The 20,416-nt window shown below is 40.8% G+C and overlaps 1 protein-coding gene across 3 annotated transcripts in view; it reads left to right on the top strand.

The window, feature by feature from the left end:
• The window catches only part of CLYBL (citramalyl-CoA lyase), a 255,788-nt gene that overhangs the window by 104,757 nt on the left and 130,615 nt on the right, over positions 1–20,416 (top strand). Inside the window, exon 2 of one of the 3 annotated variants that reach the window (XM_013053115.2) lies at positions 3,975–4,086. The exons of the other annotated variants lie outside the window; for them this stretch is intronic. Coding sequence (XP_012908569.1) covers positions 4,070–4,086 — 17 coding nt within the window. The 5' untranslated portion in view covers positions 3,975–4,069. The remainder of the gene's footprint in view (positions 1–3,974; positions 4,087–20,416) is intronic. 3 annotated transcript variants of the gene reach the window in all.

The following is a 20,416-nucleotide window of genomic DNA, read 5'->3' as shown; positions in this document are numbered from 1 at the left end:
CAGGTCATGATCTCAGGGTCCTGAGATCGAGCCCTGCATCGGGCTCCCTGCTCAGCAGGGAGCCTGCTTCCCCACTCCTCTCTCTCTACCTGCCTCTCTGCCTACTTGTGATCTCTATCTGTCTGTCAAATAAATAAATAAAATCTTAAAAAAAAAAAAAAAAGAACCCAATCTATGCCAGGCATATGATGACCAAAACAGGCAGTGTCCTCTATCTTTATCACTATTTATATATTTATATATGTATATATACATATATATATATTTTTTCTTCAAAAGATTTTATTTTTATTCATTTGATAGAGAGATCACAAATAGGCAGCAGGCAGAGGGGGTGCTGGGAAGCAGGCTCCCTGCTGAGCAGAGACACCCCCCCCACTCCCGCCCCCCCGCTATGCGGGGCTCTTTTCCAGGACCCTGAGATCATGACCTGAGCCAAAGGCAGAGGCTTTAACCCACTGAGCCACTCAGGCACCCTGTATATATATCTGTATATATATATTTAAAAATTTTTTTCTTTTTATTATTATTATTTTTTTAAAGATTTTATTTATTTGACAGAGATCACAAGTAGGCAGAGAGGCAGGCAGGCAGAGAGAGAGAGGAGGAAGCAGGCTCCCTGCCAAGCAGAGAGCCCGAAGCATGGCTCAATCCCAGGACCCTGGGACCATGACCTGAGCTAAAAGGCAGAGGCTTTAACCTACTGAGCCCACCAGGTGCTCCTTAATTTTCCATCTTATGTTTTAGATCTGTCTCTTTTAAACAGTATTTAATTGATTCATTTTTTTTCTTTGCTCTTATTTACTGTCCTTTAACATGGATATTTAATGTGTTTACACTTGTTACGCTTACTTACGGAGTTAAATTTATTTTTACTCCCTTTTTTTTTAAAAGATTTTATTTTTAGGGGCGCCTGGGTGTCTCAATTGGTTAAGTGGCTGCCTGTGGCTCAGGTCATGATCCCAGGGTCCTGGGATTGAGCCCCATATGGGACTCCCTGCTCAGTGTGGAACTTGCTTCTCCCTCTCCCTGCCACTCTGCTTAGTTGGGCGTGCTCTCTCTCTCTGTCAAATAAATAAATAAAATCTTAAAAATATATATTTTTAAGTAATCTCTACACCCAACATGAGGCTCGATCTCACAGCCCTGAGATCAAGAGTTGTATGCTTCACAGAATGAGCCGGACAGGAGCCCCTTTTTCAATTTTTAAATATACCATTCTGGGTGCCTGGGTGGCTCAGTGGGTTAAAGCCTCTGCCTTTGGCTCAGGTCATGATCTCAGGGTCCTGGGATCAAGTCCCGTGTTGGGCTCTCTGCTCTGCAGGGAGCCTGCTTCCTCCTCCTCTCTCTCTCTCTGCCTGCCTCTCTGCCTACTTGTGATCTCTGTCTGTCAAGTAAATAAATAAAAATACCATTCTGCTTGCTATATTTTCCTTCATTTCTTGCTTTTAGTTGGATTTACATTGCTTTATTTATTCCTACAATTTTATTTGTTTATATTGATTTGCAAGTTACATATTCTTTTGGTGATTACTTTTATAATTTTAATATGTATATTTCATTTAACAAAATCTGAAGTTAACTGTTAAATCTCTATTCTCTTTCTGAACAAAGTGTTCTAAAATATTTTAGCCCTGAGATACACCCCTGGTTTTTCATGTCCTCTGTCTAGTATGTTATCAGAGCCTACTGCTTATTTTGTTGTTTTGTTTTTTTAATCCTTTGTTTTAAATGAGGTTTTAAATATTTTAAATATTTTTAAAAATGTTTTTAAATTTAAAAATGTTTTAAATATTGTTATTGCTGCTGCTGTTCTTCTTCTTTTAGTAAAGGCTGTTATAGAATTAGTTACCTGTTTGCAACCTCTTGGCTCATCGTTATTTCTTGGATCCCACTCCCTTCTGGATTCAGCCTCTTGTGTTATGAAATGTATCTTCAATCACTTCTCTCAGTATGAGTATGAGAGTAGTCACTTCTTTCACCCTTTGTCTGAAAAATTTGTTCATTTTGCCCCTCTCTTGAATGATAACTTAGTTGAATTCTAGACAAAAGGTTATTTTCCTTCAATGCTTGGAAAATATTTTTCCATTATCCTAGGGTTGATTTTGCTACTTCAGAATAGTATATTATGCAGCAAAATTGGTTTTCTTCATGAGTATTTGGTCTTTTCTGGCTTTTTGTTTTTGTTTTGTTTTTGTTGTTGTTGTTTTCTTAATTAGGTGTTCTGTAGGTTCACTGCCATATGTTTAGGTGTTGATTTGTGTTTATTTATTTAACTCATGACTGTTCTTCTTCTGAGAACTTAAGTATTTCTTTCAGTCTGAAAATGTCTGTCATGAATTCTCATTCTTTCTATCCTCTCTTATTATTTTATTTATTATATTTATTATATTATTTATTATAATAGCTCATTTTGCCCCTTTTTGTTCTCTATCTTCATAACTTACTTCCTTTTTTTTTTTTTTGCACTTTAAAGCCACTCCTGGTTTTTAATACTGTTCAATTCTTATCTAACCTCATGACTTCTGTCACCTACCTGTCCCTGCACCGTGTTCTGTATGGTTTCCTTTCATCCACTGTAGTTTACTAATTCTCTTATCAGCCATATCTACTCTACTGTTTTACTTACTAACTTCATGACTATGTTTTTTCCTTTTTTTTTTTTTTTAAGATTTTTATTTATTTATTTGACAGACAGAGATCACAAGCAGGCAGAGAGAGAGAGATGGGGAAGCAGGTTCCCTGGTGAGCAGAGAGCCCGATGCGAGGCTCGATCCCAGGACCCTGGGATCACGACCCAAGCTGAAGGCAGAGGCTTTAACCCACTGAGCCACCCAGGTGCCCTTGTGTTTTTTTCCTTTTAAAAATACCATTTGAGCCACCCAGGCGCCTCTGCCTTCAGCTCAGGTCATGATGTCAGGGTCCTGGGATCGAGTCCCGAGTCAGGCTCTCTGCTCGGCAGGGAGCCTGCCTCCTCCTCCTCCTCCTGTCTCTCTCTGCCTGCCTCTCTGCCTACTTGTGATCTCTCTGTCAAATAAATAAAACAAAACAAAACAAAAACTTTAAAAATACCATTTGATTCTCTTTCAAATTAATTTTTATTTTCAAAACTGTCCTTTTTAAAAAAAAAATGGTTACTGTTCCTTCTTGGATCACTTTAATAACTTCAAATGTGTATTTCAGATTCCTTCTTAGGTTTTCACTTATTTCTCGTTCCCAGTTACCTATTCACCCTGTGCTGTCCTTGCTCACTGTCCCACCTGGTGGCTTACTTCTTCACAGGATTGGGGCTTTCTATTTTAAGCTCATCTTCCTCCGGGTTTCTTTTTATATTTGTCTCTGGGCGTCCAAGTGCCCTGGATTGTGGATACATTCTTGCAGCACTGCTTTGCATTTTTCTTCTATAAACCAAGACTCAGTTGTTTCAGGAACTCAAATTAATTTTAATTTCTCTATTTGTAACTTTGAACCCATCCAGGTAGTATACATCTAACGCCCGCACTTGCTCTTTACATGGGCTGATGGTTTTGATGACTCATACAGAAAGCTTTGTTTATTTTCGCAGTGCCCAAGCCAGACCTCGGGCTACTTTGCCATTTCTTTTGCGGGCAGAGTTCTTCTAGTTCCCTTTTCATGAATTAGATAGCTTTTTAAGGGCACCCTCACCTTGATCAAGCCCGAATTCGTGTCTTCTGTTCCAGTGGGTGTTGATATTCCAGGCCCCTCGTCCGTGTTCCAGGCCTGATGTTCCAGGCCTGGTGTTCAGCCCTCCAATTCCTGCTGTTTCAGCACTTGAGAATTTTCCTTCCCTTTTTCTTTGAATCTCAGCTATACATTTAACCTTTAAAAATGTGGGTGGGTTTTTGTTTTTGTTTTTTGCTTTATATTATCCAGTATTTCTGTGTAATTTAAGCAGGAGTGAGGTCTGCATCAACTCAGCCTACCATACAGCTGTTCATCTTTGTACTCCTCAGCCCAGAAGAGCAACTAACCAGTCCATACCAGATGCTAGATGACTGACTGAAGGAATGACTGAACGAATGAATGAGTTTTTCACCCCCAGACACAGATGGAAGCAATGTTCCAGTAAGTAGCCCCCACTGTCTGTCCAGGGGCACCGGAACATGCAGAATTTACTTGTCTTTTTCTTTTCTTTTCTTTTTTTTTAAGTTTACTTTTCTATGAGGATGTAAATAAAGAGAGTTCCCAGTAAATAAAAATGAAGAAAGAACATGACTTCTTAGGTGCTTTTTCTGTAAGTCTGGGAACAATGAGCACATTTAGCTGCCTTCCAGGACTTGATACCCAAAGGTGGAGAGAAAGTGGGTTGAGGGGCGAGTGCTTGTACCGTTTGCTGGTGGCTCCACACAGCACGCATACCTAGAGGAGAGACTGAAGAATTGCAGAGAACAGGACCCTGGGCCTGTTTAGTTCCCCTTCTCTCTACTGTTTTAAGAAAAGCAGCCTTTGATGAGATATAGCTGTGGGCTCTTGTTTTCCTTCTTATGTCAGCCACCTTTGTTAGAAGCTGGTTATTGATGCCATGCCCTGTTTTAATTCACACTTCTCTGCTAATCAGTTACAGCGTTTATCCATTAATCAGGCATTCTGACAGAGTCAGTAACTGCTTTTTGGGATTTTGTGAGGGGCTGCACGTTACCCAGCAAGGAATAACATTCAGGAGCTCACTTTAAAACAGTGTGACTTTCCCAGGCTGGTGGACTTCCGGAGCAATAAACATCTAGCGGGGATTTCATATGGTGGTTTTTTAATATATTTGGTTGATGGGATTTTCTCACTGACCACTTCATTAGCAGGGCTCAGCATTAGTGAAGTGTGGACAGGTGTACCTCTGTTTAAGAAAAACAGAAACATCAAAAGGTAATTATTCCCATTATGTATAAATGACTGCATTCACCAAAAAGTAACATTAAATCATTAACTTCTTTATTCATATTAAGTGTGACAATATCTTCTTGGCAGTGGGGGTTGAGAGCCAAGAAGCTTAAAGCCAGAATATTTGAAACTGCTACTAGATGAAAGCTAATCCAAAATTTAGAGCAAATATCTCTATAATTACAATGTTAGTCAAGAGGAAAATATTTTGTAAACAAAAGCGGGGTTTATATACAAATTTCCTGAAGTCTATCTTTTACATAGAGTGTTTTAACATTTGTATACATGTGTACACACATTTAAGCACCCCTCAGGCTTTCTAATTTGCTAGCACATATTCAGATGTTATTAAGTGTCATAGAAATTAAAACTTTTACTTTTAGCAAGGGTAAGAAACAGAGGTGTCAGTGTTTAAATTGGAGAGTTACGGTTTGGGTAGTTAAGTTTACCACACATAATGATGGTAACAGGTTTCAATGATCTTTTTTTATGACAGATGTACCAACATTTAATTGTTTTTCATCAAGGGTGGAGAGAAAAGACACTTCTGTAGATTTTTCAATTCTCCTACGTGTCACTTAGCTGTCCTCACCATTGTCTAAGCTCCTTTCTCTCATCCTTTTTGCTGCAATGAGTTGTGTCATTCCCTCATGATCAGCACTTTTGTTGTCTTTGTTTTTTGCTGTACCTCAGAAGTCCATCTTTTCTTTCATCTCCTTCCCATTCATGCATGAGGGAACAGTTGTGCCCTGTTGTGGGGATGTTCCGCTGGGTTTCAAACAGTAGGGTTTCTTTTTATTCTCTTCTAAGTAGTACAATGGGGCTGAATGTCTGTTGCAGAATGCACACACTAATATGCCAGGTTATTTGGTTTCTAAGAAGTCAATAAAAATACTACATTTAGGCTCACCCCTTGGCTTGCTTTTTCCCTGTTTGCCTTTCATGTCTTCGGTTATAAATCTGTTTGTTTGTTTCTGATTGTAAAATATAATCTTCCATATTAAATCAAAGCGTGGAATCAACAAACAGAGGAAAATGTTCCTGGCGGTGGAGTATTTTCACACTAGCAGAATTGGCAGTCTGTACCCTCCCTCGATAAGAGCCTTGAAACAGCCGCCAGAGCTAATTAATGGCAGCTACAACTCAGGGAGGAAGAGAAAGGAGAGTGGATCCCAAGTTGGTCTTGGCAAAACTTCCCAGTGTGAGAAAGTACCACATCTCTGCATTTAGAGTGTGCAGCTTTGACTGTTCCTCACCCCCCCCCATCACCTTGCTTGATGTTGTTTTGTTGCAGGGGGGAGGGAGGTAAGTGTGATCATGAGCCTACCTAGTTATAAACACAGACCCAAAGGCCATCCCAGCAGCAAAAGGCTAAGGACATAAAAAGCTAGAGATGTCTTAAGACACTTTGTTCTCATATTCAGGAACAATCTTCAAAATCCTCCTTAATGAGGTCATAAAAGAAAAAAATGGAACAAGTGTTCCTTGTGTATCTCACTAGGGCACGCCATCAGGGTCACTTGCCACCAGTATCCTATTTAAAAAGGGATTGGGGTAGTTCAATCAAGCATTGCATTAAGAGAGAGACTTTGATTAATTCCTTCTCTTTTCTTTTGTGCCACAGATAATTTCAGTAAATTTGTGATACTTTCTGCTTAGCCATTGCTGAGGCTTAAAGTTCTTGATGCGTCATGCTGAGTATTAGCATTTATCGGGCCTACTTGGCTATGGGGAAGAGGAGTGTATGCTCCAGACAGCTCTCTAATCTTTGACAAGCAGGGCTGGTCTTTAAACATGACCATATCTGAGATCTTAGCGTAGGGAAGTTTCTGCTCTCAGGTTGGTGGAAAGAAATCTTGGTTTAAAAGAAGGAAAAAGACTCAACAGTAAGGAAGATGGTGATTTATCATGGTTAACTTTTTTAAAGGTACGGGATCTGCCTCTTAACTCAGAACCGCACAGCTTGGGTAAGTTTCAGGGATGGCTCTCAAAGGAAACAAAGCAAGAAAGGGACAAGTGAGTGCCACCACTGTGTGCTTTCACTGAGGCTGCTGTGGGGGAGTTGCAGATGGGCCCCGGGATGGTCAGGAGCAGGTAGGAGATTGGATTCTATTGTCATTTGTTTTCTTTTATTTACCAACTTTGTTTGTTGAGAGGCCATCAGAGATAGGAAGGGTCATCTTGGCACTCGGCGGCAGAAACCCAGGGTCAGATGGTAGCTCTTTTGGTTGTTTTGACTAAGAAGCAAGTAAGGGTATATTTCAAGCACTTAGTTAAAAAAAAAGAAGAAGAAAAAAAAAAAGAAAGCTCTGTCACATAGCTATTGTATTTTATAAGCTGATTTTGAAAGGGTGTATCATGTTTACTTTATTGCAAATGCAAGGTCTGTTAGTGTCTGTATATTTAGGTGTCATTGAAAAGTTGGATTTGGGTTCTGATGGACCGGAACGGCTCCCAGGGGCCATTGTGGTGGTGTGTAAATCCCTTTTTGTTTGTAGTTTACTCACTGGATGCTCTGGATCAGCTTTTAGGGCTGCTGCTCTGTCCCCTTAATTCAGCCACCGCACATGCGCATGAAGGCAACAGGTTAATAGTCCTGACTTGGGAAGATAGTTTTAGGTATGGATGGATAGAATCTCTTCTCTTCCAGTTGAAACATTTGTTTGTCAGTGGAAAGTGAGGTAGCTGGCTTTATTTTCATGAGCTTATACATCAGATACTTTTATGTTAAGGCAACAAGTTTAAGGCAAGATTTTAGAAACAATTTACATTATGTGATGATGACTACTGTCCTGCTAAAGGTTTAATAGCCAGTCATAAGGGTTTTTAAAATTACTAGTTTATTTATTTATTTATTTATTAAGATTTCATTTATCTATTTGGCAGAGAGAGAGAGAGCGCGCACAAGTAAGGGGAGCAGCAGGCAGATGGAAAGGAAGAAGCAGGCTCACCGAGCAGGGAGCCCAATGTAGGGCTTGATCCCAGAACCCCAGGATCATGACCCCAGCCAAAAGCAGATGCTCAATCACGAAACCACCCAGGCACCCCTAAATTGCCAGTTTAAGAATAAGATATTATATTTCTCATGCATTCTGTTTTGGTAGTGTTTCTAGATTAAAGACCCAAAGCTAAACTTACTCATTCATTAAATACCAATTATTAAACTCCTACTTTATGCCAGGCTCATAGAATTATAACAGCATTGTTATCATTGTCAGTGTAATTGCTTTTTAACTGATATTTACAATGGTTTTTATAAATGGTGGGGACCTCTAAGTATGTTAGTTTTTGATAATCAGCTTTAACTGTGGGAGTGAGCATGTCTGTGAATAGATTACTCAAGCCTGACCATAGTTCTTGGAATGCTAATTGAAGTTGCATGATTAATAGTTTTTTCTTTTTCTTTCTTTTTTAAAAAATATTTTAAAGTTTATTTCTTTATGTAATCTCTATACCCAGTGTGGGCCTTGAACTCACAATCCTGAGGTCAAGAGTCAGATGCTCCCCCTATTGAGCCAGCCTGATGCCCTGATAGATTTTTTTTCATATTTGAAACTGGAGAGAGCCATGAAAGCAGAGTCGTGTCATGGAAAGGATAATGAAGGCTGTCACGTACTTTTCTTTACCTGAAAGGGAAGAGCCTCCAACTCAGGGCTTGGTATGAGAATTTAATTCTCTGAATGTGGTGAAGGAGCCAGCACGCAATGCCTCTGTGATTGCCCCCCCCCTCCCTTCTTCCCAAGAAATAGGTATTTATAGGGCATCCAGTGTTTACATTCTGTTTCCCATCATGCATACTGAGGGCCAGAGAAGCTACCTGGTCATACTTTCTCTGTGCCACCGAAAAGGGTGTGAAGGTGTCTGTTTGGAAACTCACCCTGTGAAAGGTTTTTTAGGTTCAGGGAATACCCACTTCATTTGCTTATATGAAACATAATTGCAGGCATTTTTAGTATTCCCTACAGTGGATATACTCCAAATGTTGTGTTTTTTACACAAAACCAGCATGGTGATTGCTGAGAAGAAAGAGGTCACAGCCTTTACTTTCTCAACAAGATCAAGCCTTCCACCACATTTCTTCCAAGGTTGTAGGTCTCAGAGGGCAGACAAGGTCTTCTCATAAAATCAGAGGACTGTGATCCTCTGGACACCTCATCTTCTGAAGCCAAGTGGACAAAAGGAATGAACACAAGCACATTTCCACCTCCCCCAACCCTCCTTATAGTCAGATCTAGGATCCAGTAAGTAGCAAAAGTAGGCCACCTAGCAAATGAACTGTTTGCTTTGAAACAGGCAAGTAAGACTTCTGGGCTTAAACATAGACCTAGTTCTCTCTCCCATAGCCAACGTATAATAAATGCTAGCTGAAGAAAATTGTCCTTTTTACCTTAGAATAGGTATCATAGGAAATTATATCTATTTGCCTTTATTTACAGAGGACATTAGGATTAATATTACAGATCTCATTATACTGCTTTTCATGTGTTTCATGATGAGAATTTATCAATCCATTTATTATAAATCAGGTCCTTCTCAGTACTTAAACATAGCAGATTTTTTGAGCTATTCAAAACAGTTGTTGCTTCTACTTTGGAATGCTGAAAACTTTCTGCATAATTATGTTCTGGAAGTTACACAGGGCCTTGCTGTTAGAGCTAGAAAAAGCATAATGGCAAGGGCCATCTCATTGTCTTCTTCTTGTGGATCAGGTTGAAGGACTGTCTTACATGTTCTCACTCATAATGAGTTGGAAAACAAGTAGCACTGAAAAGAATGATCTGTGATTTTTCTTGTCTTTTCAAACCATGAACCTTAAGATGGGAGACTGTGTTTTTGTGTGCTGTGGTATGCCTTATACATTGTTGGTGACCAGCAGATGTACTCCCCCATTTATATGAAGATAATGCATATATGATCTTAGCCAGAAGGCCCTCCACTTATAGGTCGGTTGCTAAACGCTTCTTTAGTGGTCTTTTAGATTGAACTGCTTTTTCACCATCTGCTTGAATACCAGTTATGCTTCTAAGGAAAAGACACAGGGAGTGGTGGTTCATGGTGCTTGCTGTAAATGTGTCTCTGAGGCAGAGTTTCATCTGGTCAGTAGGATGCATGCCTTTGGATACATGGGTCTGTTTGGAGCTGAGTATCCTCAGAGTTTGATGAGCTTTGGAAATGTACATAAATGGGAGGATGGGAAAGAAAATCCAGAAGATACATTGCCACCTTTTCGCTCCCCTCCAGAGGGAACCAAAGAAAAGTGCAAATGGCCTTTGGCCCACTGGCAAGACACTCCAGAGTCATTGAACAATTCTTTTTCTTTCTCTGTCAATTAGCAAAGTGTGATTTTCTTCTGTTTACAAAAGTTTATGAAAAAAGGAGAAAGAAGGGCGCCTGGGTGGCTCAGTGGGTTAAGCCGCTGCCTTCGGCTCAGGTCATGATCTCAGAGTCCTGGGATCGAGTCCCGCATCGGGCTCTCTGCTCAGCGGAGAGCCTGCTTCCCTCTCTCTCTCTCTGCCTGCCTCTCCATCTACTTGTGATTTCTCTCTGTCAAATAAATAAATAAAATCTTTAAAAAAAAAAAAAAAAAAAAAAAAAAAAAAAAAAAAAAAAAAAAAAAAAAAAAAAGGAGAAAGAAGAGCACTGTATCCTGAACCACTTTCAGCTTGAGCCTGAGTGTCTTGGATGTGTGACTGTCCTGACCCCCAAATGCCACTGCACCCCCCCCCCCTCCGCCAGCCTCAATCCGTGCTTTGTTGCTATTGTTAGTGTTATCGCCAGAGCAGCCCTCCAGGGCCTGGAGTCTGTTGGGCCCCATCTTTCCAGGGGATTGCCACCATAGCTGTGGATCTCAAGGTGCACCAGTAGGCACTCAGGAAACTGACCTCTTTGTTGGGCAGTGAAGGTGTCACATTCCTGCTTTAATGTACTCCATCCAGTATCTGGGTTCACTTCTTGAAATTTGACCAACGTGTGTGGTAGAACTGGTGTGCACCCCGCCTGCAAGTGCATTGACAGGGCTGCAGGCAAATGGGCCCTATGGGGGCAGCCCCAGCAGCCGAGTCTGGGCGGAGAGCCATTGGCTACATCACTGGTCTGTCTTTTGTTTGGATTGGGGATTGTCACTTGAAGTACTTGCCCTTCACTCTTTCCTCAGGACAGGCCATACTAGGTTGATAAGGAGGTGCAAAGCGGTTCTCTACCCATGTGGAGATCAGGTGGGACTGGGGAACAGGGCAGCCTCTGAGCAGTGGCTTATAGGGGGACTGCCCACATGTGGGTCCCAGAGCCCAGGGAGCAGCTGCTGATGAGATGATTTTGTAGGGAAGCAAGGGTGCAGAGGCCGTAGCCTGGAACATCAGTGGGGAAGACCATGGAAACCATGACTAGGAGGGAGGCAGCTCAGCACCAGCCTGAGAGGTGAGCCCCCAGGAGCCCCAGAGTGAGCTTCTCGGAGGGGTTCAGGGAGGAGGGTCATGGCTTTGTTGTACTTTGTTAATATAGGCCAGGTATTGGCAGCTTGCCCTGTATAAAGAAAAATAAATGAGGATGAAAGAGTTAAGTGGATTAGTATTGTCAAAATAGGGTTAGCAAAGCCTACGTTGAAAGTTGACTTTTATTAAAAAAAAAAAATTAAAGTTGACTTTAATTTATAATTTCTTAAATATAATTTCTGCCTAGCAGCAGAAGCATGACTGCCTGGCTTGCTTTAAGAAAATTGGAAGAATGCTTCAGAGCATTGAAATAAGACTTAGTGCTGATAGCACCGAAAGAACAGAAACATTTGCTGGTGATTAGGCTGTGCTAGATGATGGAGTAGGCCCTACGAGGTTTCAGAAGTGAGAAGACAGTGGCGGTGGGGTAGAGGAGTGCTCGCAGGAGAGAGCCGATGCTCAGTCTAATGCACAGTGTGGGGCAGTGTGGGCAGTGGCAGGTGACGGAGGGGCACGGGAGAAGGGAACTGAGCAGTCTCCTGAGGGGAAAAAAGGTCGGGGCTGGCAATTCTAGCTTCTTTGTTTTCTGGCTAGGAAGTACACTGAGTAACAAACTCAGCAACAACATGGGTTCACATTGCTTTAGCTTTTCAGGAACCAGTACTTGTGTTTTTTAGTGAGAACTGTCCCTTGCTTGCTCCTCTGTTGGATGCTGCTGGGATGACATATTTTGAAGCACAAGAAGTGTGGGTGCACTTGCACAAGTAGTACCAAAGACTTTGGATTTCAGCAGCATAGTCTGCTGGGGCTTCATTTTTGTTGAGGGCGTGTAGTTGTTTCTTTTCTTTCTTTCTTTTTTTCTGTATGCAACATGTAAAGACTCCTACATCTTCCAGACCACATTGTTTTAAGGATTTTAGCATTATGGGGCAGCATTGTAAAGGTGTTACCTTCTTTTTTCTCTTTTCAGAGAGGAATCGGTTTCCTGTGTATTTTAAGCTATATCCTCAGGAGGATTCTGGTAATGAGTCACTGTTTTGTAATTTTGCTATTTTAAGTGAGTTTTAAATAAAACCTCTGGCTGGTTCATGATCACTGGGAGCATATCCATAATGTGCTCCATTAGGTGCTACAAATATCCTAAAAGCTTAAAAATAGAGTTAAATATGAAAATATAGTGCTGTAATAAAAGAGATTTTCATTACCTTCACCCTTGCTGTCAACAGGACAACTTTATATTTCACCCAAAGAGATTTAAAAATACATCAGCTTCTTTAGAAATCTCTTGACTATAGGGCACCTGGTTGGTCAGTGGAGTTGTGGGACTCATGATCTCGGGGTTGTGGGTTCGAGCCCCATGTTGGGTGTAGAGATTACTTAAAAATATAATCTTTTTTAAAAAAGGGAAGAAAAGATGGGGCCCCTGGGTGGCTCAGTGGGTTAAAGCCTCTGCCTTCAGCTCAGGTCATGATCCCAAGGTCCTAGGATCAAGCCCCACATCAGGCTCTCTGCTCAGCAGGGAGCCTGCTTCCCCTTCCTGTCTCTCTGCCTGCCTCTCTGCCTACTTGTGATCTCTGTCTGTCAAATTAAAGAAAATCTTTTAAAAAAATAAAAATTTAAAAAATTTAAAAAGGAAAAAAAATTTCCTGACTATCATGGTTTTCTATTTGAATGATTAACATATGCACATTAGCTAGTAGGTAAATAGTATAATTCTATTTGCTCTTCCAATTCTCTAAAGATAATTATTATCACTACCATTACAATTAAGGAAGGGAAATTCATATAAAGCTAATTTAAGATATTTGTTTTTTGCACTCCGTTATTCACTTGTATATTTAATTAGCATCTATTGTATGCCTGCCATAGTGCCAGGGGTCAGCAAAAAGGGCGCTTCCTAAAATCACAAGTCCCCAGAATCATGGCTTTTAAAATCAGTTCTTTATCTCTATTTTTCCCACTCAAATATTACCTTCTGTTCTGCCTTATCATTGTGATCAGAGCTTTGGATTAATTTTTAAGATTTTTTAATTCCCAGTAATGTATAATACTGGAATAGTCAGAGAAGAGAAATCTTTAAGAAATTTTAATTACTGGGGAGCTGACTAGCAGAGAAACGATCAGACTTGTCCCTAGAGAGCTGGAGGGCTGCTCAGGCTGAACCTAACCCCTGTTGTGATTGAAACTCTTTCCACTTTATTGTCCAAATTACTGCCTTAACTTCCTCCCTCTCCTCATTTGCCTATTCCCCCTTGCTTTTTATCTTCTGTATTACCAGTGTACAACATAGTGGTGTTTAACTGCTTCCTGAAAGCATTAGCAGTCATCAGGAGCACCAGTTTGTTAGAGATGTAGATGAATGGGTGTCAGCCCATCAAATACGAGTTGGACTAATTTGGAAAATATGGTTCCTTCCCGCAAAAGAAACTGCTCCCGTTCCTTTGGACATTTCTATTAAAACAGCTATGTGCATTTCCCCGTTCGTTATGAACAATTGTGAACAGAATCCCTGTGTCTTGCTTGATGCTAGAACTGGATGGAATTTAATTCACAATGGCAAGGAAGCTTTACCTAGAATGTCTGTCCACATGAAAGGGAGGGAAAGGCCTTACAAGTTCCCTCTCTCTTTCCGTTTTTGGCGAGCTTTCGACTTTTCTTCCTTGTGATTATTATTGAGTGGAATGTAACCCCAAATCTTTCACCAGATGTTGCCTCACCATCTTAAAGGGAAGAAGAAAGTTATAATGGATGTTTTGAATGTGCTCAACTTTTGTTTTGTTCAGAGCCAAACTGAATGAGGCAAAGAAGTTAAAATCTTTTCTTGTTCCATCTGAGTAAGCATGAAAACCTACAATCCTTAATCTTTTAAAAGAAAAATAACCCTCCTCTGTTTGTGGGATTTCTGATTCATTTCTTCCCTGCTCCCCTGCTCTGCATTTTTGTAGTCAAATTCTGTCTGGACTTTTGTGAGCCAATAACCTCCGTCCTCACCCCACACCCTCTCCTCCCTCACCCCTACCCTATGATCACACAAAGAGCAGGGAGCCCACAAAAGACTGAGTTTCTGGGTTTTGTATTTAAAAGGAGGATGAAATGCTGGATAGACTTAGGAACACAAAACTGATCTGTTAAAACTTCACCAAAAAGAAATTTATTGGCCTCAGGATAGGGGGAAATAAGGAAAGTGAGAAAAATTGAGATTTTTTTTTTAAATGCCACAAATAGAAGTGAATATAATGTACTTTTTTGTGATTAACACTAAATTGACTTTTCTTTAGTGTAGCACAAAGTAGTTGGTGTGGCAGCAACATCAAACCTCCCAAGTTAACAAGTGATGGAAAAAAATTAGAGTCCCATGGGAGGGTAGTGGGAAACTTTCTATTTGTTGATGTCTCTGAATAATAACCAGGGCTGGTACATGGCCTGTGGTTCAACAATGAGGACCTAAGTCTTAAGCATTTTGCTCTGTTGCCATGATTGTGGTGATTGTGACTGGGATCCTATGTCTGTGAACTCTGGGTCTCTAGGGTGTATAAGTTTGTCTAAGGCTGAACCCTTAAAAAAATATGCTAAACCAAGGGTCCACAGGCCAGATTCTGCTTACCACTTATTTTTATACAGCCCTTGAACTAAGAATGATTTTTCCAGATACATGTTTTGATGATAGGGAATATTACCTTTAACTCTAAGTAAGTAAAATGCTACCCCCGCCCCCACCAAAAAAAGAATGCCATTCTTCTCTTGGTTAGAACTGCAGTACCAAAAGTTGTACTCAATTTTATTTTCAGTTTCATCAATAAAAGAATGTGTGGAAATCTGTGTTCTCTCTAGTTGTACAAGTCCCTGTGTAATTTCACAGCATTTGTCTCTCTGCTCACTATCTGAAACAGTTACTATCCGGCCTTTCAGACAGCATTCGCTGAGCCCTGTTTTAGACTGCCCTACAGTATATAGGCAATTTTGAAGGGTGGGGGGCAGTCTTGCTATCATTCCTTGTTTGAATCTGTTTTGATTTTCTTTTTTAATAATGACGCTCTTCTGATCACTGTGGATGTAAGTTAATATGCTTTGGCTTGTGCAGTGCCCTGAGACAACTGGTGTCAGTTGTGAATGCGGCACAATATTGTCAGCAGCTGCCTGTTTGAAAATTTAAAGTTAATGAATAAAATAAATTTAAAGTTATTGAATAAAGTTAGGAATTTTATACATGTTTCCCTATATAAAACAGGTTGGCAATAATATTATCTATTTCATACAATAGTTGAAAGGATTAAGAGAGAAATGTAAATAAAGAACTCAATAGATGTTAAAAAGAACAAAGTCTACCATTGAGAACTGAGGTTAATTTGCCTTAGTATGAGTACTTATATCTTGTATTTTAACATTTTGAATCTGTACAGATAACACTGTCCCTTTACAGTTGGAGGTGCCTAAATAATGTTGCTCCTAAGGTTCAGGTAACACAAAATGCAACCTGGTTTATCTCTTTTCAACCCAATTCTGTTGGAATTACTTTTTAAAAATAGAATTATTACTTAGGTCCTGTATATATTTTTTTGAGATTTTATTTATTTATTTGACAGAGAGAACAAGCAGAGGGAGCTGCAGAGAGAGAGAGAGAAGCAGGTTTCCACTGACTAGGGAGCCCAATGTGGGGCTTGATCCTAGGACCTTGGGATCATGACCTGAGCCAAAGGCAGATATTTAACCAACTGAGCCACCCAGGGTCCCCAAGTCCTGTATATTTCTAAGATAATTTTAAAGCATAAATAAATCTTATCAGAAAGCAAAAAGGGGAGCCTTTCTGGTTCAGAAAATTTTAGGATATTGGGTTGACACTCTTTTGCTCACCATCTGTGACAGACTACAGGATCAGAAAAAGGATGCTGTTTTGGCGTTTGACATAGCTAGTGTTTATTTACATTGGAGAATCCCCCCACATGCATGAAAGCAACATATGAGTTTGAGGTGGGCATGGCAATTGCAAAGAGAGAAAATCACTGAGGGTGAGTGGTACCTGGGTGGCTCAGGTATGTTCTCAGGGTCATGGGATCGAGCCCCAGATCAGGGTCTGTACTCAGTGCAGTCTGCTTGTCTCTGTCTCTTCCTCTCAGTCCCTCCCCTCCCTCGCATATGTGCTCTCTCTCTCTACAAAATAAATAAATAAATAATCTTAAAAAAAAAAAGAATAAGATTATATTTTTTAAAAATCACTGGTGGTAATTGAGATGAAGTCAGTGAGTTCACCTGTGCTCTTTCATTCTCTTGCACCCACTATGCACTTTTTGCCTCTGGAGTTCGTCTACCCCCTTCCAAGGTTGTCACTGCCTCTGAGAAGCTTCTTTGAGTGCCCCTTCTCACTCCTGGGCTTCTGGCCTCTGTTCTAGAAACCCCCGTCTTGAGTCTGTCTCCCTAGCTAGAATTCAGCTTCTCAGACAGCTGATTCTCTGCTCATTGATATCTGCAGGGCTTGGCTTAGGTGTCCAATATCTATTTGTGGAATCAATGAAAGAAAAATTTATCTAACATTAAGATAAACTGAATGGTAAAACTCTTGATTTTCCTCTCTTTTTAGATGAGATTAATGTACATAAATAATCATGAAACATTATTTTAGAGTTAATTAAAAATTCACAGATAAGCCCAAATTGGCATCTAGCTTGTCCAGCTATTAAGTTCTGAAGACCCAAGATCCTCTTAGCATGGCTGTAGGGTTCTAGTCCCCTTGGTAGGTGTGTTTCCAGATGTGGCAGAGTGCCTCTTACTGTCTGTGTGTGGGTGGGTGGGCGCGAATGTGTGAGAACAGCACACCTGTAAAGAATCCTAGGCAACGGGGTGTCTGGATGGCTCAGTGGGTTAAAGCCTCTGCCTTTGGCTCAGGTCATGATCCCAGGGTCCTGGGATGGAGCCCCACATCGGGATCTGTGCTCAGTGGGGAGCCTGCTTCCTGCCTACTTGTGATCTCTGTCAAATAAATACATAAAAATTTAAAAAAAAAAAAAAAAGAATCCTAGGCAGCACTCTGCTCCATACCCCCAAGTCTAACTCATAGAGGTCAGAGAAGAGAAAGGGAAAGTTCCTTCTCTTTAATAAAAGTAGCTGTTATTGATTGGACTTCCTGTGGGGGATATTTTATCAGGTGTTACCTGCATTTACGGATTTCTCACAGCAATCCTGTTGTAATATCCAGCTCACAATATGAACCTGAGATTTAGGGAGGCCAAGTAACATGCTTGGATCCCAGCGCCCAAGCCCTTCCTTAACTGCTCTGATTTCTTACCACTCACCTCCTTTCCAAGAAAATGGAAGAACAGTTCAGAGATGGCAGGTCCGGGGACTCATGACCCTCTCTTTCTCCTCAAAGCACAGGCTGAAGGAGTCAAGTGGGCAAGTGTGTTAGTCATCACTGTCCTTCCTCCTCAAGCTCAAGAAAAGCTGAATTCTGAGCATTAGAAGTTATGTCCTGTTATTGTCCCCTTGTTCTCTCATAACTCAGAGGAGAGCCATCACACACCCCCTGGACGTGGGTCGGCTGCAAGTTGCAGGTAAAAATGAGGCAAACAGCACACAAGTACAATCTCGAACTTGTAGGAAGGGCTAGTTCCCGTGGACTTGAATTCTTCTCTTTTTGATGGATTGTGTGAATTACATGTGAATTAAATCCATTGAGTACCACGTGCTAAAGTTCCAGGCAAGGAGAAATGAGCTGTGTGGTAATTGAGAATGAAACTAAGGAAGAAAATTTTATTGTTAATCAAGGGCTTAATTGCCTCTGGGACATTTTAAATAAATGCCATGCCGTACTTAAGCGATATTCTGTAAGCGAGATGCAAAAATTCTTTAATTAAACCATCGTGGGTATTCCCTGATTGAAATATCTGTCTTTATCTTCATAGTTAAGCCTTCATGATTCATGTAACAACTCAATCAGGAATTGAGTAAATTAAGGGCTCCTTGAAAGAACAGATCAATTGGATAAAATTGATTGAAATTATTTCTGGGACAGTCTTCATTGTACTTATTTGTATTGACCAGAGCACATGTTTGGTGTATTTGCTATTTAGTGGTCTTGTAGAGGAAGCTGTTTTCAGCCTGCAGGAGACAGATTGTGGCTCTTGCATAGTACAGCACAGACAGTTCTTAGAATTCATCTGAGAAATGGAACAAATGTAAGGGTTTCTTGGCCAGAGAGAAACCCAGTGATAACGACCATCAATTAACCAGTAAGGAAGTTGGTAAGTGAGTCGGTCAGCAAATGTGAGTGTGGCTACATACACGGCCTTGTGCTGGATGCTGATAAACTCACATCAGCATCCACAAGCCAGAGGGCTGAGTTCTTACCGCTGATTGAACAGACTCAGATTCAGAAACAGACTAAGGAGATTTGCAGGCTCTCTCACTGTACATGGGAAAAACAAAAAATGAAAATTAGGTATTCAAACGTTTTGACTTCCTAGATTGTTCCCTTTGAGTGGCAGAAGCAGTTGAACGGAGCTTAGGTAGAGTCTTGTGAAAAGAAGGGAGTGCGGGCCAGCACCTGGGTCGGGGGTAGGGCAGGAGCCACCAGCACATCTGTCATTGTCCCACTTTGTGTTCTCTTCTAGTTGGACACTCAGCTGCAACTCTCATTGTGTCATTAGTAGAAGTCTTTGTGAGAATTCAGAAAGTACAGGAGAGTGTCCATCAGTGGCATTTAAAAAATTTTGTAATGGTTTGTTTTGCCAAGCTAACCCTGATTTCATTTAATTCTTAGAAAGAGAAAAATTACTATCTGAAGTTTAAACATACAATAGTTCTATTTATTTATTTATTAGTGCAATCCTGGGTAGAGGCAGAGGGACAGGGAGAGAGAATCTCAAGCAGACACTGTGTTGGAGCACGGAGCCCAGTGCGTGGCTTGATCTCACAACCTTCAAGTCATGACCTGAGCCAAAATCAGGAGTCGGACGCTCAATGGATTGAGCCACCCAGGTGCCCCTGATCACTTCTATTTTTAAAATTTTATTTATGTTGAGTAATGAGCAGATAACCTAAATAAGTAATCAAATAATGGTATTTTGTAAAATGGGTTCATACTGAAATTGCTACCTTCTTTTTTTTAGAGTTCTTGATATAAAACAACTGAGCCTTTTAAAGTGGTTTCATTTTCCAGTAAACACACTTACAGACATACTTTATGAATGGAGTACTTGAAAAAAGGAAATCAGAGAAGGAAAGAAAAATATTGGAAGTCATATTTCCATAAAGGCTCCGTGATGTTCGACACGTGTTGGCCAATTCAGGCCAGGCCAAAAAAGACAGGTTAGATTTATCTTGCTGTCCTGGGACCACACTGGCCAGTGTGTCCCTTGAAAAGCCTCTCTTCCTTGTGGGCACACAGAAAGCGTATGTGGTGTTCACCGGCTACAGAAGGGTCCTATGATGGTTTAGATGTGAAATCACAATTTTTGGGCAGTGTCTGGAAAGTTAACATTGTAACGTCAACTGGAAGTATAGAAATGACGACTCAAAAGATTAAATCTGTTTTAAAGATCATGCTCTGAGAACTGTATTTGGACAGGAACTAGCGTATCTGCACATAGTCTGTGAAGAAAGGAAAATGAGCCACACACCCCAGAGCAAAACTAGCTGCTTTCCCCAATAGCTATAAATACACCTTGTTCTTCAACCTATTCCCAAATGACTCAGTCTTATTTTAAGAAATGTTTGTGAGCCCAGGACAACAAAATGAGATCTTAGCTTTCCCTCCCATCAACATTTTTTGATTCTTTCTTATCCTATATATTTGTGAAATCCCTTTTTCTGACTCCCGTCTATCTGGCTTTGGGAGCTCAGTCATATATCCACAACTCACGTGGATACTGAGGGGTTCTCGTGACATATTTGCCCTTGCTCTTTGCAGAGCGATGGTGCCTCTGAGTGTGTTCTCAGGAAGTGCCCGCTCACTCCCTGGTTGGGTTCAGAGGGTCTCTAGTTGCCTCAGGAAAATTGCCGTCTGAGCATGATGTTACAGGACTCTGGTGTTTGCTGTTTTGGGGGCTGCGTGGTTTCTGTTAGATCACTTCCCTTCACCGTCTTGTACACCCTAA

The sequence above is a fragment of the Mustela putorius genome, unplaced genomic scaffold, assembly GCF_011764305.1.
Source record: "Mustela putorius furo isolate JIRA1106 unplaced genomic scaffold, ASM1176430v1.1 tig00000551_pilon_pilon_pilon, whole genome shotgun sequence".
Classification (NCBI taxonomy): domain Eukaryota; kingdom Metazoa; phylum Chordata; class Mammalia; order Carnivora; family Mustelidae; genus Mustela; species Mustela putorius.
The sequence above is the reverse complement of the archived record's forward strand: the minus strand, read 5'-3'. Positions and strand labels throughout refer to the sequence as shown.